This window comes from Lissotriton vulgaris, chromosome 2_1, assembly GCF_964263255.1.
Source record: "Lissotriton vulgaris chromosome 2_1, aLisVul1.2, whole genome shotgun sequence".
Lineage (NCBI taxonomy): Eukaryota > Metazoa > Chordata > Amphibia > Caudata > Salamandridae > Lissotriton > Lissotriton vulgaris.
In genome coordinates this window covers 718,794,807-718,812,316 of record NC_141687.1, presented here as the reverse complement: position 1 = coordinate 718,812,316, position 17,510 = coordinate 718,794,807, and the positions used below count along the sequence as shown (strand labels likewise).

General features: G+C 42.7%; 1 protein-coding gene across 1 annotated transcript in view; it reads right to left on the bottom strand.

Annotated features, from left to right (window-relative positions):
• The window catches only part of TMEM9B (TMEM9 domain family member B), a 215,391-nt gene that overhangs the window by 119,298 nt on the left and 78,583 nt on the right, over window positions 1-17,510 (bottom strand). Inside the window, exon 3 of the mRNA XM_086955991.1 lies at window positions 15,236-15,344. Coding sequence (XP_086812117.1) covers window positions 15,236-15,344 — 109 coding nt within the window. The remainder of the gene's footprint in view (window positions 1-15,235; window positions 15,345-17,510) is intronic.

Here is a 17,510-nt window from a genome sequence, read left to right as displayed (position 1 = left end):
AGTATTAAAGGAGCTGGAGCAATTTTGAAAGTGAGACCTTTCAAGATATTGCCTTGCTGGTCCACCACTCGACCCCCTCCTTCATAAGAGGAGTGACTATTATCTTGTCGTCGAAGGAGCCTTCCGCCTGGCGCCATTGCATGTCCAGTTGTTCTAGCAATGGGCGCATATGAAGTCTGCAATGCGGAATTAAGGGAATGCAGGATGACATCGATCGTAGGAGAGATTTGTATAGACGGACAGAGTTCGCTTCTTCTGCAATTGGCGGGCAGAAAGAATCAGCCTTTTCTGTCTTTCCTCTGATGGGAAAGCCTTGCAACAATTTGTATCCAGAATGGACCCAAGAAACTTGGCGGACTTGGATGGACAAAGACTTGTCTCTGTTGAAAAGCTGAATGCAACTTTCTACTGCTCTTGCGGTTGCTTGAGAAGATGGAGCTTTTATCAACCAATCGTCGGGGTAGGGAAAGACCTGCAGTGGCTGTCTTCTGAGAAATGCTGCAACTGGGGTCAATACCTTTGTGAATATCCGCGGAGCGGATCTGAGTCCGAAAGGCAGGACCCTGAACTGAAAGTGGCTCTTGGCTACTGTGAAGTGTAGAAACCTCTTGTGGGCTGGGTGAATAGGAACATGGAAGTATGCATCCTCGAGATCCAGAGTTGCCATATAATCACCTGGATTCAGGAGATGCAAGATATCCTGAAGAGATACTATCCGAAACAAGAGTTTTATGATAAAGGTGTAGAGCTCCCTCAGGTCTAACATTGGGTTCCATTTTTCTTCTGTTTTGCAAACCAGGAAAAACCTAGAATAGAACCCTTTTCCTCGTTGGGATAGAGAAACTGGCTTTATTGCTCCTTTGATGGGCAGTTGATGAGCTTTGAGACGAAGAAGATGCAGATGTTTTGATTCAGTGGCGCTAGGGGCTCTGGAAGGTGGAAGGTGTTGACACTCTAATGTGTGGCAAAACTGGATGATATTGAGGACCCACTGATCTGATGTAATGATCTCCCAGATGTGGACGCATTGTGATATCCTGCCCCCCACTGATGTAAAGGGGTGAAGGAACAGTAGGGGGAGCCGGGAAGCCGCTATTGACGTTTAGAATAATTTCTTCCCTGACGCGCTTGTCGTCCTCTGGAAGGCTGGCAAGAGAAAGACGTCGATTGGCCTTGGCGTTGAGAGAACTGAGGTTTGTATGACTGAGTACTGTGAGTAGGAGTAACGTTGTTGGTATCCTCCTCTGTATGTAGAAAAACCTTTTCCTCTTGCACCCGGAAGGGCACCTTGCGGTATTGCAATGTCTACAGGGACTTTGCTGCCTCTGTGTCTTTTTTGATGTCCTGTAGAGCGTCGTCCACATGCTTGCCAAAAAGCATTTCTCCATCAAACTGTAAGTCTAAAATCTTATTCTGGACGAAACCAGGTAGCCTAAAGCCAGCCTTGCTGTCTTAGAACAGCTGAACCTGCCAAAGCACGAAAAGCAGTGGTGGCAATGCCCATTGCACAATCTATAATTTCTGAAGCAGACCGCTCTCCTTCCTCTAGAATCTTCTTTGCATCAGCTTTAGAACCATCTGGTAGTTGATCCATAAATGGAGACAAATCGCACCACATTTGGCGATCATATCGTCCCAAAATTGCAAGTGCATTGGCTGCTCTAACAAGAAGGCTGGACATAAAGGAGAATCTCTTCCCCACATTGTCTAGGCGCCTACCCTCCTTATCCGGTGGTGTGGTAAGGGGCGACAATGGATTCTTTGATTTTCTTTGAGCCGCCGGCTTTGGTTGACCAACGAGACAGGCGGGACTATCTTCAGGAGCCTTATATTTTTTCTTCAGTCGCAGAAGAACAGAGATGACGGTAGCTGGAGATTGCACCACCTTTATTCTCTCACTCCATACATGCTCCACAATCGGGACAGAACGGATGGATTTCTAGAAGGCTCCTTAAAATCGTATAGAAAGCATTCCGATTGTACAGTTGGCATGGGAAGGCCAAACCGCTTGGAAGCGCTCTCCATAAGGTTATGGAAACCTCCAATGTCTGCTGGAGGAGAATCTATAGGATCCGGTGACGGTGAAGCAGGATCCGGAATGACAATCGTCCCATTCCCTACTCAAATCCGGGACCTGTTCCACATTCTGATAATCATCTAATGAATCATCATCCTCATGCACCGTTACGACATTCTGGCAACCTTCTACTGGTTCCGGCTCTGGAGGCTGAGGTACTTGAGGAGCCACTGTAACCGAAGGATAGGTCGAAGTTGGTGGAGGAGGTGGTTGCATTGGTTGCTGATCAGAGGTTTGAGATGGAAATCTCCTCTTATAATCCAGCAACATGATTTGCAAGTCACTGATAAGTGAAGATGGCATGGCCACAATACCCTGGTGTGATTGCTCTTGTGGTCTATCTTGTGGAACGTATCGTTGTTGTTCCATGTAATAATCTTCAGAATCAGAGTCCTGGTATTTTACTTGAAGTTGGGATGGACTATAAGCATCACCATAAGGACCTTCCTCTTCCTCTGAATATTCCTCATCCAAGAGAAAAGCCGGAGGTAATGTTGTCACTCTATGAGGAGATGTCATTTCCGGTGTGATTTGGCGTCTTTTTATAGAAATATGAACTTTTTGTATTGTCGACGACGTCGTCGAAGGAATCGTCGACGGAAAATGGATTGTCGACGACGATGGGCTGATCGTCGACAGTACAGTTGACGAGCTCGATGTCAGTACCATTGTAGATGTTGTTATTGACATCGTCGCCACCATCGCTGGCGTCATCATCGTCGAGGTTGTCAACATCATCGACGACATTGTGACAGGTACCTGTAGCGTCGTCTAAGTCATCATCGGCAAAGCTCTCAACGACGGGACCGTTGACGGAGCTGGAATCTACGCCATGTGAATATTAGACGCTGTCGTCGACGTACCTTATATTGTCAACGGACGGATTTTCTTCTCCGATCTTCCCTCCTGAGGTACAGAAGCAGGTTTCTTGAATAATTTTGCATTTACAGATGGTGGAGAGGCAATAGAAGGTCCATGGCTCACCTTCTGAGTTGAAAGTACCTCAGGAACTAGTTCCTCCCTCTCCTTTACACCTCGGTGAGGAGATTCTTTGGGACTGGGCCTGTCAGACCCATCAGAGGTATTTTGTAAGGCCTTAGAAGGAGGTTCAGTCGAAGTTGAAGGGGAACACTTAGCCCTCTTTTTAGACCTCCTTGAAGATGTAGCTGAGGAGGAATCATCACTGTCACTGGATAGTACTTCCTTACGTGACTTCATCTTCTGCAACCAGGTTAGCAGATGTCCTTCCCTGTATCTCAAAGTCTTGGTAGAAAAGGTCCTGCAAGTCTTAATATCAGTGGCCTTATGATCAGGGTACAAGCAATAAATGCAGTCTTTATGCTTGTCCTCAATGTAAAGTATTTTCTTAGAACAAGTAGCACAGGCTTTAAATAAAGCTTTCTTCTCCTTGTCTGACATTCTTGAAGAGAAAAATATGAAATTTAAAAGTTGTAGAGAAATCTGAGCAGAGCTCAGTGGAGACTCCCTTAGCACAACGTGCTGTAGAAAATCTGAGGCTCTCTCAGGAAGGTTCTATGGGGTGAGGCTAATCTGATTGGTTGTTACATGTTTTTGGTCGCTTGATAAGGCCTAGGCCTTTCTTTCTCTTTTGTACCTACTGCTATGTTATTTTTTATTTACAGAGGCTCCCATTTCGATGACGGGGAATGATACAAGCTATGGGAATCTATGAAAGTTCCAATACTGGAGTAAGTTGATTTTTCTCAGTCTTTCTTGTGTAGCTACATCAATTTCAGCAAGTGAGGACTGCAATTCGGTTTGTTCATTCAGATCATGCATGGTAAGTAAAGTTGGAATTTCAGAGACCGATAACATTTGACATTTGACCTTGATCTTCATCCTCTTCAGATGTTATACCAGTCGTTTGTTTTCAAGATTTCAAAGCAAAGAACTTTTTAAGTTTGAGTTTCCTAATTAAACAGTAGACATCAATTCTGGTGCGCACGTAATTAAAGCTTTCTCCTGGGTAATAGTTTAAAACCAAGCGCCAACAGTTGTTCTTCAGCCTTGGTTAGAATAACTGATGAAAGATTGATCACACTATTGTCATTTATCGTTTCCTCTGCCATTGAGTTTTTTTCTTTCTGCTTTTGTTTCCACCTTTTACGCCTATCGCATATTCTTGTGTTTGTTCCTTTTCTATTGGCCTCCTTAATTGTCTCGGCCTCAAGGTCTGGAGTCTCTCTTCCACTAAAAAATCAAGCTCCTGTCCAACACTTAATTTCGTTTTATTAGTATTGTTGTGATCAAATTCTATACTAGAGTCACTAGTTAATGATACGGTGTCGACACTGGAAGAGTCATCATTGATGTCGATATTAGATGTTATGTTCGCTGCATTGCTTTTTGCTTTTTCACCTTATTGCGGTCTCCTTGCGTTGTAAAACTTTCTGGCAAAAGTGAAGATCTGCCCATTGTCATAGTCTGCTAAACTTATGGGCCTTTCTAAAAAAAATTTTTTCATGTTTCTTCAGTCTCTCTTATAACTTCCTTGGTTTTTGTAATATAATCAATTGTGTCCAATTTACTCAGCTCTTCGTTCATTTTGTCAATTTCATGCAGTATTTCCAAACGGTCTATGTTGGTATATTTGATCAAAATATTCACAAGGTTCATTGAAGCAGCGAGGTTACTCTCTCCACACTCTCGCAACATGTTAGGATTGGGTCTGTCAAAGCTGGGGGCAAATAAAATTCTTAATCCCCGCGGGACTCTCCCCACTTCAGCTTTCTTGGAAAGTGATTTATGTTCCCACCACTTCATAATTTCTACTTTCATATTTCTCTCCAAACTTTTTAACAAGGATTTTGCGTCAGTCTCTTTATTCACCCCAACACTCGGCAAATGTAATTGATTAGTAGAAGTGCTTGGCAGATTTCCAAACACCTCCTCTGCCGCCATATATATATTTCAAACTGGAACTCAAAAAGAAGTCCAATCGTGAAAGGAGCCTGGAACCTCAGGTAACTTAGCTTGCGAACATGAGCCTATTAGCCCAATGGTGGTGATGCAAGCATGGGTAGCAGGCTTCCTCTGGCGAGTTGATGGGTAAGCAATGAACGAGGACTAACTAACACTAAACCAGCTTGATGAAGTATGCAAGCTACATTAGGACACTCTGGTACAAGCAAAACATTTAAATTACAGAACGATCAGTTGACCAGTCAGTACATTTGTTTTTACATATTTTCAAATGGCAAAGTATACTTGTACATTTAATACATTTAACCCCTAGTCAGCAAATTCCAAAGTGTAGCAGTCTGCACAAGGCAGGTCAGCTGAAAACGCAGTCAGGAAGAGGTTTGGAAAACAAGGTGGCCGACTGGTATCATCCAAGGAGTTCTTTAGTGCTTATTTCAGAAATACATGATAATTTAAGGCTGCGATTTTTAAATTAATTCTCTGGTTGATAAGCAACTGATGGTAGTAGAGGCCCTGCCAGTGCCCACTGATTTACACAGACATCCATACACTACAACCCATTTGTGTTGCTAGCTACAATATTTATAGGATTGGTATGCTGCCAATTTGTGAAATCTTTTCGCCTGTTTTATCCAAAAACACGAAAATTAAGAGAAATAAAAAGCCAAAAAGCTGTAAGACAATGTGAGGCTGGACTGACAGAGCAATCTAGAAAAAGGACTAGCCCGGACTGTGTTCCAATGAACACATAACAGCTGCCAAGACAATGCAACTGCGCCACCTAAGGCACCAACGCATCCAAAGGTGACCAAATACATTGCCTGGCAATGATTCCAATAGGCTCAACACGTTAGAGGTAATTGAATTGCTGACAATTTTAATCATGCTATCAAAACAAGGTAAATAATAGTGAAAATGTGTATGATAGGAAGGTCTGTTTCCACTGTAGGACGGCGGTGCACAAGTCAGGATAGAGACCAGGCTACCGGTTTATCTGTAAATACAAGAGAGAGTACCCCACTATCCACAGGGAACAGGGTACAGTGACAATTTAGTCAAAGAGGAATCCCTGGGTGTACGCTAGACTGAGTCTATTGTGTGCACTAGATGGGTTCTAACCAATCATTCAAACATTCCTTATAAGAGTACAGAGGAGAAATATTTAAACAAAGTACAATATTTAGATAAGGAGTTCCACACTAAAAGTAAACGTTTACAATCTTTTTAATGTTTTGTAAAAATAAAATTTCTTGTCGCAAGAAAGTAGGTTAAAAATCCAAAATACATTTCTTTGGATAAGTACAATGAAATATCAAAACACAGTTAAAAACAATTCATAATACATAAAAAACATAATATCACATTCATAGGATTAATAAAACAAAGGAGAAAAAGTCAATCAGTACAATTCTACAGAAAAACAACAAATGGATCCTTTTCACAAACCCCCTCAACTTGTGGCCCTGATATTTTTTGCCACTACTCCTGTAGATCCACAGGTCTTTTCTTTAATGTTGCTGGTACAGTAGACAGTATCTATAGCTTATGGATATCCGCTACCTCCTTGACCTTTATGGGATTCTAGCCAGAAAAAGCGTTGACGCGTTTCAGTGTTATCTCGGGCGCGGTTCACTAATCCTAAGGCACAAGCAAAAATAACTTACTGAAATTGTTCATAGAAGGCTCCTGGAGGACTGATGCCCCAGGGGAATCCATAAATACTTAAAGGAAATTACTTAACTATAAGTGTAGAAGCCGGTGACCCCAAAGAGGCGGCATGTTCTGATGAAGGTGTTACAACATCAAGTACAATAACACCGAAACGCGTCAACGCTTTTCCTATGAATGTGATATTATGTTTTTTATGTATTATGAATTGTTTTTAACTGTGTTTTGATATTTCATTGTACTTATCCAAAGAAATGTATTTTGGATTTTTAACCTACTTTCTTGCGACAAGAAATTTTATTTTTACAAAACATTAAAAAGATTGTAAACGTTTACTTTTAGTGTGGAACTCCTTATCTAAATATTGTACTTTGTTTAAATATTTCTCCTCTGTACTCTTATAAGGAATGTTTGAATAATTGGTTAGAACCCATCTAGTGCACACAATAGACTCAGTCTAGCGTACACCCAGGGATTCCTCTTTGACTAAAATACCGGTTTATCTGTTGCAGCCTTCCCAAATGCAAGGGTTGCAATGGCTGTTCGCAGGAGCAGTGTTGCTGAGTCTTCTAACAAGGGATAAATTCACCTGTCCTCACTGTTAATCTACAAACAGGGTAATGCTCTGTCTGTTGCTCAATGTTGCGACCAGCCCATGAACATAACACTCACCTGTGTAGACCAGCAAGCTACCAGAATTAAACATGCACCATTTTAATCTACTCTCAATTGGAAGGCAATGTTTAGTTTTGGCACCACACAAGGTGATATCTGCATTCACAAACCCAACTCACCCGGATATGCATAGCAAAGAAGGGTCAGTAGACAGATTACAGAGGTTGAAGGAAATAACCGCAAGCATCTATCCACTGAGACAAACAGTGTTGGAGCCCTTTAAATGACAGTCCCCACCAACCCACAACTGTTGAAACTGTAGTTTCTGGACATGCCACGCAGGACAAACAGCCACAGTGAGACAGGAGCAGAACAAGCAGGACACACCACATAGGATGCAGGAATGGTCAGAATGCAAACATGCTAGAAGTCAGTACACAGAGCAGCATGCATGCGAGGCGCTGCGAAAAAAAAGAAGAAAAGACGCGTGGTGGCGAGACGCGCTCTGTGATGGGGGAGAGGCGGAGGGGTGCCGCGAGGAAAGCCAGATGGCAGAGTGAAGCCAAAAGAAGTGAGTAGCACAGTGGGGGCCAAGACATGCGCAAAAGTTATTTACCCACATGGCGGCTGCGCGCTTGCACGTGCACACAAGCTTGAGGCCAGCAAAAGCCTCTGTCTCTGGTAGCACTTTCAAAACCCCCTTACTAAAAGTCGAGCAAGCAGCGCATGCGCCACTCTAGGCGCGACCTAAAAAGACATACAAGCAAAAAAGGGAGAATTTTATAACGACAAACCCACATATACTCTGAGGAGAGGGGCAAGAAATGCTAGTGGAGAAAGTGCCCAATAGATACAGGTTTTATTTTCGCCGGAGGTGCTGCCCTCAATTGGCCTAGATAAAGCTTTCACTTGTGTTTGCTTTGTGCAGGTTGGAAGGCTCGATGCTTAGAGCTACTAAATCAAAGAAACTGGGCCCAGTATTCTCCATTCTCCGAGCCATGAGTTTCAGTAGGAGGTATCAGAGAAGGAATACTCCGGTAGAGTTGAGACCTTCCTGCGTCGGGCCATTTGCTTTACTGGAATAAGTTGCTGCTGCTCTGTCAAAGAGGTCCTACTCACCCACCTCGTAAGCAAAGCCTTACGTACGAAAACAAGTTATTTTTCAGGGAACTCCTAGTTCTGAAGAGGTGGTGGTCAGTAGTTGACTCCACCAATCTTCATAAATTATATAGCTCTGATCCTATAATATTTTACAATTACAGAGACTATAAACAAAGAGGTTTTTAAAACATACTTGCCTCTAGCATCCAAGATTTATAAGCCATGGGTTGCTCTAACCAACTAAGCTTTTAAGCCCATACTTAGTTGTGCTTGCAGAGTTTTTTACCAACATGCAGAGGTGTTTTTTGCGTGAGGGCATTGGGGCTCCACCCCCGTTACTTTCACCCTCTGGTTTGGCCATTGGAAGAGTGTTAAAAATAAAATGTCTTTTATCTGTTCGAATTATATATTTTTTTTAATGTACACATGAGACACACCTCTTACTTTTGTTGCTGTGGGTCAGGATTTCTGATGAGTCTCGTGTCACTGCAATCGCTGCTGATCCTTTCCATTCACTAAAGCTGCTTGTGGGGGAGGCCTGCTAAGTCTTTTGCCGGGCTGATGAGCTCACAGCCCTGGGGCCTGTGAGGTCATGATCTTGGCAAAGACATAGCATCCCCCCCTGATGATGTGGAATTAAAGTTTGCCCGGGCGCTTCAGGCTGAAGCCCTATTGTGCCAGGGGCTTCCCATCAATCAGGGAATAGAGAGGATGGTCTCCTCACCCTTTCCAACTCGTCAAAGGGGAGTGGTTCCCTCCTTCTGACAAGTTAGGAAAGGGTGGGGTAGAGCCTGCAGGCAGGAGGATTGGAAGCAGAACAAGCATTGGAAATGCAATAGGGCTCACATTAGGAAAGTTTGAGCTATTGGTCTTATAAATGAATTTTTTTTATTTATGTGTTATTTTTTAAAATGGATAAATTAATAGCTTTGTCATTTACAATGGCAATAGTTATAACTTTCGCAAATGTGACACCTATAGCATTTGTAATGCAACATGTTTTGTATTTACGTGACTTAGATGTATTGATATTACAAATAACAATGGCTTTTAATTTTTTTTAATAATTAATATTTAAAGAATTTTTTTTAATTTGTAATGGCAATAGCTTAAACTTTTGTAAATAACTTTTGTGAAGATTATGTTCAGTGTTTTTTATTGTGACGAAAAACACAAGAACATAAGTAAAATATTAATTTTTTTGTGATTTGTAATAAAGCATGAAAGCTTGAAAACAGCTTGAAACATTGAAAGAACATATTTGAACCAGTGATGCTGTGGTTGCGCTGAGTGATGCTGTGGTTGCGCTGAGTGATGCTGTAGTTGCGCTGAGTGATGCTGTGGTTGCGCTTAGTGATGCTGTGGTGGTGTTGAGGGGAGCGGGACGAGAGGAGAGAGGTAAGAGGGTAGAGAGTAGATAGGAGAAGAGAGGTGAGAGAGAATAAGAGAGGGGAGAGAAGAGAGTGAGGAGAGGGGAGAGTGACGAGAGGGCTGAGTGACGAGAGGGGAGATGGAGAGGAGAGAGGGGAGTGAGGAGAGAGGGGAGTGAGGAGAGAGGGGAGTGAGGAGAGAGGGGAGTGAGGAGAGAGGGGAGTGAGGAGAGAGAGGGTAGTGAGGAGAGAGAGGGTAGTGAGGAGAGAGGGGGAGAGAGGGGAGAGTGGTGAGAGTGGTGAGAGTGGGGATAGTGAGGAGAGGGGAGATTGAGGTGAGAGGGAGGTGAGAGAGGGAGGGGAGAGTGGTGAAAGTAAGGAGAGCGGAGAGATAAGAGGGGCCGCGAATCCCTCATTTCAGTTCTTCTGTTGTGGGCAGTGGAGTATCTTTACTCACTATTGTTTGGTGAGAATATTAGAAGCGTTTCTGCGCAGAAGATTTTACGCCTCTGGTGAAACTTCTACCCTTATACATGCACAGATGTGGGGGTATTTCCTGCCCATTGCACCGGGAAAGGTGATTTAATTCAGCCTTGAACTTGCAGTACAACTCCATCCGAGTGGAAATGGGTGGTGTTTGTGAATAACCGGAAACAAGTTACTTTGGGTATGTCTACAAACGTTCATGGTATTCCTGTCCCGAAACGCTCACTCCCAGTCCATGGCAGTGGACTTACTCACAAGAAATACTCTTGTGTCGAAGTACCCAATTCATAAAGCCATTTGCGCTCGTAGCACACGTTTACATGCATAAAGAGCAGGATTTACGACTGCCAAGCATTCACTAAAGGTCATCTAATGCTTGCAAATTCTGCTACCCTTACCTAGTATCATCTCACATTAAAATCATTAAAATATGACGCTGAAGTTAATCACATGCACCGAAGGGGAATGTGCGTTCAATTCTGCTCTGAGGAAATGCCAATACAAAACACAGAAAAACTGTAAATGTGAATTAAGCGTGAAGGAGAGAATAGCTTTGAGAATCACCCCCTTCCGCCACCACAGGTCGTTAATTAGACGGAATGCTTATGTACAAGATTGGCGTGCATTGCCCTGCAAAACAGTACCTTGAGAATCACAGGGGGGTTTGCTGCAATAAAAGTTGGAAATGTGTGTTTACCTTCACTTGCAATGGCAAAGGATGCTTAAGAACAACGAGAAATAAATATATATGAAGATCTACTGCTTAAGTAGCACACTAAACTACCATTTGGAAGGTGTGTGGTGGAGGGGCGGATTAGTGCGGGAAAGCCTTCATCTGCCTTCTGCACATGCAGGGAACCGACGGCGTCTGCTTTCATAGGCTGTTCGGGGAGAGTCTAATCAAAGGTGCTTTATCTCGGATCAGAAGAATGCGTCTAAGGCCCCCTGTGACGCTACGTACACTCACCGATGCACACGGAAACAAAGACCATTGAAAAGTTAAATGCCGCACAGATGCGTCTTTCTTCGAGATTAAAATGTTAATTCTGAATGTTCTTCCCCATAAATGCACATTAAAATCCTTAAAATATGACGCAGAAGTTAATCACATGCACCGATGGGGAATGTGCGTTCAATTCCGCTCTGAGTAAATGCCAATACAAAACACAGAAAAACTGTAAATGTGAATTCCCCGAGTTCCTAGCATGACTAAATCACAACCATTGTAGGAAGAGAACAAGAGAATGCAGGGCGCTGTGCGAAAACAGGATGCATATAGAATTAAACAAACTGTGGTAGAGACCAGACGAAAAATAAAAGTGATAAAACAGGTCTCACGATTATTTGTAAAGCATAAAAGAATCAGAAATATAGCCTTTTGAGCCAGAAAAGGAAGGGAAAAAAAAGATGCCCTGTTAAAATAAACGCGATACACTGCCTGGCGGCCGTGTAAAGTGAAAGTACGGCCGGCCTGGGCAGTGAAAGGGGAGGAGGGAGGAGAAATGCGAGTCACGGCAGCAGCAGCCTTTGATGTGCCGGCCAGCCGTGCAGTGAATAATTAGGGGAGGAGAAATGCCGGCTGGGGCAAGCTTGAGATGCCTGAGGAGACTGGTGGCTTTGATGTGCACACGCTGTTTGCCAATGCGCTTGCGCATTGAGCTTGTTTTTCTCGGGCACTGCAACAAATCGCCGAGATGGTAAAGCTCTGTTTAAGCCACAATATAGCTCGCCAGCTATGCGCAAGCGCATCAGCAGGCGAGCCCTAAAAATCGAGTCTGCGCAGTATGTCATCAGGATTTCTGAAGACACACTGCGCAGACTCGAGGTGTCTGCTTCCCGCGTTTCTGTTAATTACAGGCTGTGTGGACACCACTTTTAGCTCCATAGTCTGCGTTTGATTGGCAACGGCAGGCAGGAGCAGCGGCAGCATGCAAGGCTTTGGGCACTACCAGTGTGCATTACCTAGAAGCAGCCTCATCCCAAAGGTTCCCGAGTGGACCAGGTACCAAGCGCAGGTAGGTGTGTAAAAAAAAAAAGCTAAGTGGTCCATGCATCTGCAAAGCAATACAGATTCACAGTCAGTGACAAAGCATGATGCTCTGACAGTGAACCTGAATTGTTCAACCGAAATCCGGAGTCTGCCTCAGCAATGCCAGCAGCAGGGAATTTAATTGGCAAATAATGGCTAACCCCTTCCAACGGCCGACGGGAGCACTCCCTCCCCAGTGCTGCGAACGGCTAACGGCCGTCGCAGCCCCGCCCACTTAATAGAAAGCCCGCACCGCGGCAGACTTGCCACCGTGGTTAAGGCGCTAAGGTGCTTTACAAGCACAAGGTTTTTGTTTTCAAAGTTTTCAGCTCAGATGTTAGGATACAAACTGGAACTCCGAATTCCTAGCTCATCTTCTCGGAGGAGAAGGGGAGGCCAGGGGTGTCAGAAGGATGATATCATAGTTTATCACTGGCCATAAATCAGCAGTAGTGGTCGCGGTGCCAGTCTGCAGTCTCACCCACAGCAGTACTAGCCCATTAGATTAAATAAAGCGAATTGACAGCTTTCTCAAGAGATATAATGTTCATGTGGCTGCGCCGCCTTTCTTTTATAATACAAAACATATTTTTGGTTAAGTTCAAAACGGCTCATTTAATGAGTAAAACATGATTTATAAGTCTTTGAAAATAATTGAAGTCTCAGTTCCTTTTGGAAAACTACCCAAGTAACAGCAGCTTTTCTGGTGAAAGCTTTCAAGCCAATGAATGACTACGTTACGAGTAGTGTGTGATGTTTGTAAAATCAGGGCAACATCAATTTTCATCTATTTATATGTTTGGACACTGTCACTGTTGATCATGTTAGTGACATAGACAGACAGGAGTGCGTGAGTGAAGGGAGGCTTTTGTGTGGACCCTGGATGGTTTGGGTGTAACTGGAAACATGTTGCTGCTATGCACATAAACCAGAGAAGGAAAATGTGCTCGGGCTGTGAGGTGTAAACCCCTCTGCTTGGTGGGGTGTATGGTGGTGCCAGGTAGGAAAATATCACTGGTCATAAATCAGCAGTAGTGATAATGTGTGCCAGTCTGATGCCCTGCCTTAACAGTAGTTGATTAGATTTTACTTGTACCATGTTCCTGCACTGACATTTTTGTAGTTGTACTTTTTAGAATTTCTTCAAGCATAGTCGTGGCCTGCATGATGTTTCAAAAAGATCTGTAAACCATGCACTGAAGACTTTTTTTTGTTTTAAAATATTTGTCCATCAATGCATTGAACACCTTTGAGAGATGTTGATTTAACAGGCCCCGAGACCTTACTCGGTATTGTAATTGAAAATTAAAGTCTTTTTTTTTAACTTGCTAAACAGCAGCTTTTTGAGTGAAATCATCTAATCCAATGAATGACTCTGAGGAATGTCTGGTGTTCATATAATCTTGCAACATACATTTTTGTGTATTTATGTTTGGACAATGTTAATCACGTTAGTTTAAGACAAAAGTGCACAACAAGTGCAGTGAGGCCTTTGTGTGGAGGGTTTTGGTGTCACTGAAAGCATGTTGCTATGCAATTAAACCAGAGACCAGACTCCACCTCAGCAGTGGGTTACTTGGTTTGCCGCATGAAGTATTTCCAGTCTATGGGGGTAAGGCAGGATCCAGAAGAGGGGCAACTAGGGATGCTGGGATTGTAATCAGCATCAACCCAAGAATGCCATTACTCTAGAGGGGGTGACTCCGGGACCACATTTTGCTGTTTAGTTCGATAATATGTTCACCCCGAACCATGAATCATTGTCTCCTTGCCATTGGTCAGAAACATTATTGACATAGGTGTGGTAACTGGCATCCAAGTTCGTTGTCTCACTCACTGAGAAAACAATCACGAAACGTCGCACCATCTGCACAAGTTCCTTAAGAAGAAAGTCTGGCTTCCCTACAAAGCTTGGAAATTTCCAAGGGACTTTAAAAGTTCTTGTACAAAAGCCCATGAAAGCGATTGCTTTTTGTTCTTTTTATTTTAAAGTTCGCTGAAAAATGCATAATTTATCCCATTGTTTGCTAAAAATTTGCATGGGAAATGGTGAGTGGCTTTCCAAAAATGCTGTGTCCCGTTAAAGTGAACCCCAATGCTTTACCCTCCCTCCTCGGCGCACCGCCCAGCCACACCAGTCTCAAATTTCACCAGCTGCACTGCCAACACGTATCTTTAATAAAAGTAACTTCACATACAATTAATTTCATCAGGAACGGTGGCTTTCTGCTTTTGAAATGGTGTCCTTCTTTGGTAGCACGATTTGGGGATGCAGACTGTTAACCATGTATAAGTTGCAATAACCTACTACATCAACTACCTACGGTGGAATACAGAAGTAGAGCATTGAAGAAGCACTACTGGAGGTGGAATTCAAGGAGAACTATAAAAAAGGAAAGTATTTGCAAGTGTGCATGTATGTGTAGATATTTGTATACCTCGAATCTAGCTGGAAAGCAACCAAGTGCTGAACATACAAAGGGATGATTAGACAATTTAGGACCATGTGCATCCAAAAAAGGATGAGAGAAAGACGTTGGAAGTACATTCTGTGTCAGCCTCAGATTGGCGGTAGGAGCACGGATGCTTCCCGTCAGTGACTAAGTGCATTCATTTTGAATGAGTTCAGAAATGTGGCTGTATCAGAGGTGCTAGATTGTTTTCCCATACACTCAATACCACTTTTGTGAAGCAGACCAAGCATCTTCACTCTCCTTTTATGCCATTTAGATGTTGGAGGACCCTTCAAAGAAATAGTGTGTTTCCACTTTTAAAACAGACTCCACAATCTATTCTTCTGTAGATGTCGCCCCCGAAACTGGAGCCAATACTCCAGCTGAGTCTCACCATTAGTGAGTGCACTTTCAACACACCTTTATTTCTCAGCAGTATACCTCTTTCTCTTCAGACACAGTTCAAAAGAGCTGTGAGATGAACAATACTTACTTGTATTGTGACCGTGCTCCTCTCTTCATATTTACATTCACAGCGCAGGCAATATGCTTCTAAATCATTGGGAGGTACATTCTTGGGACTAGCGACATTGAGGCAATGACTACAGAAACAGGAAAGAAAAAAAGAAGAAAGAAAAGAACAAATGTAACCACAATGAGTTGCGTTCTCCAGTCTGAATGCATATTCATCAAATGCACATTAGAATGCTTTTTCTGATAATAAACCAAACCAGCAATTCGTATGCCATCAATTTTCTTTTATATCATTTGGGGTAGAAGAAACAAATTTAGAAGTTAACAGCAGCATATAGTATTTGCATATGAGAGGGGATTTCTTTAACGACTACGCGAATTTGCAAAGGATGGCCACAGGAATGTCCATAGCTATATTTCCTGACAAGTGTACACTCTCTCACCCACACACCCCAAGTCAAACTACAAATAATAATGTTGTCCAATGGCTGTTCAATACTCTTTGGGCCCCTTCCTTACTGCTGGTTTCTTCTATCCAGTTGCTTCCCATTTCTGTGAAAGCATATTTTCCAATGTCACCCAGAGAATATGCCTCTTCAGTTTCATGTCACAAACTCTAGTTCTAGGAGAAGCCCCTCAACAGTAAAATATAGTCCAGTTCTGTAGGGACTTCCATCACACTTTCCCGTACTGCGTGTACATGCCCAGAGGAGTGGAATTTTATAAAAATCTTTACTTGTTTTAGGGATGAGATGCTTCAAAAAACTACTTGTCCTGTAAACAAAATTGTCCCGTTTGGAACTAGGCAATTAGTTCACAAATTACAGCAGCATTCCCACGACACCTCAGCTCCGATAATAGGCGCCTAATCTCGTCAGCACTCATTCTATCAAGTCTGTGATTTTGCCTCCATTCCACAAATCTACATACAGGGGACTAGAGGTAGACAGGAAGCACCAGATCCATGGCTGAAATGAGCTTGGGCACATCCACAAACTTACATTTTTGGGGGTATTCACCAACTCCTCTCCAGTTTTTTCCCACGCTTGAAAAGGTTGAACATTTACTCATGACAAAGTCAAGATTAAAACTTTTTCCACATGGGTAAATGGAAATGTACCTACAGAAAGTGAATTTGCAACCGCTCAGCAGATCATCGCATAAGCAAATGTATAATTATGTTTGCTCCTCTGAAAAAAATGGAATTCACAATCATAACCTTTCTAGGTATACCTCTATAAACGTTTGTGAATTCCTGATGGCCAAATCTGCACAGGTGCAAGAACATATCTTAACAGGTGAACTTTTGGAAATTTATAAATTTTATTGTGCTCATTATCAATAGTTGTTTTACACTGATTCTCCATTAGCAACCTTCTTTTAATATTAGAATGCATCAAAACACGTTTTACTCAATGATGCCATCGAGAAATAGTATCTAAATGTGTACAATGGTATAGCAAAAATAATCTCAGGTTGCCATTTTTTTTTTACATTTTACTTTCGAAGTAGAAAATCACTAATCTTGTTTTTTTAAAACATTTTACTTTCTAAGTAAAAAATCACCAATCTTGCTTTCAGGCTGCTGCATGTATTTACATATAACCAGGGAACGCTAGAGGTAGCCTCAATTCTAAAATTTTGCATATGTTTATACATTTTTATACTTGAGCAGCTAACAGTAACGCAAGCAGAGCACACAGCTATGTGCGCTACCTTTAGGTGCTCAAATTGATAGTAAATGTTTGCATAAATCAAATCGCCGGAAGGAATTCCACAGTCCTGTCTAGTGCGCATCCTCATGCACTATTAAGAAAGCTTGTCTCCAAACTGTTGCAAAGCAGATATTACATTACGGAAGCCATATTTCAGAAAGAAGGAGTGCACAACCCTGTTTGTATTAGTGCACATTCTCAAAACGATGCAGATTAGTAAACAAATACAGAGTTAAATACATTCACAAATTCTTAGTTAACGTATGCATTAGAGAGAATGGAGCTAAAAAATGTTGTGTCTCGAACCCGGAACTGTTCTTTACACTTCTAGGCTCGAGCACTCCACAGCTGTGTTCTTGCGCTCGTGCATCGAGTGCATCCTCGCTCTGCCTCATGTGTCATTATTCAAACTGTGGTTGGGGTTCCTGATGTATTTAGGTGGTTGGGGGCAGATCGGGTGGTGAGAGCTGGTCGGCGGCTGCATCTGCGTCTCCTGTGTGAATCGGGATTATGTTATCAATAAAGAATAATCCATGAATACGGACTACGATTATTCTCCACAACAATGGCGACGATGGT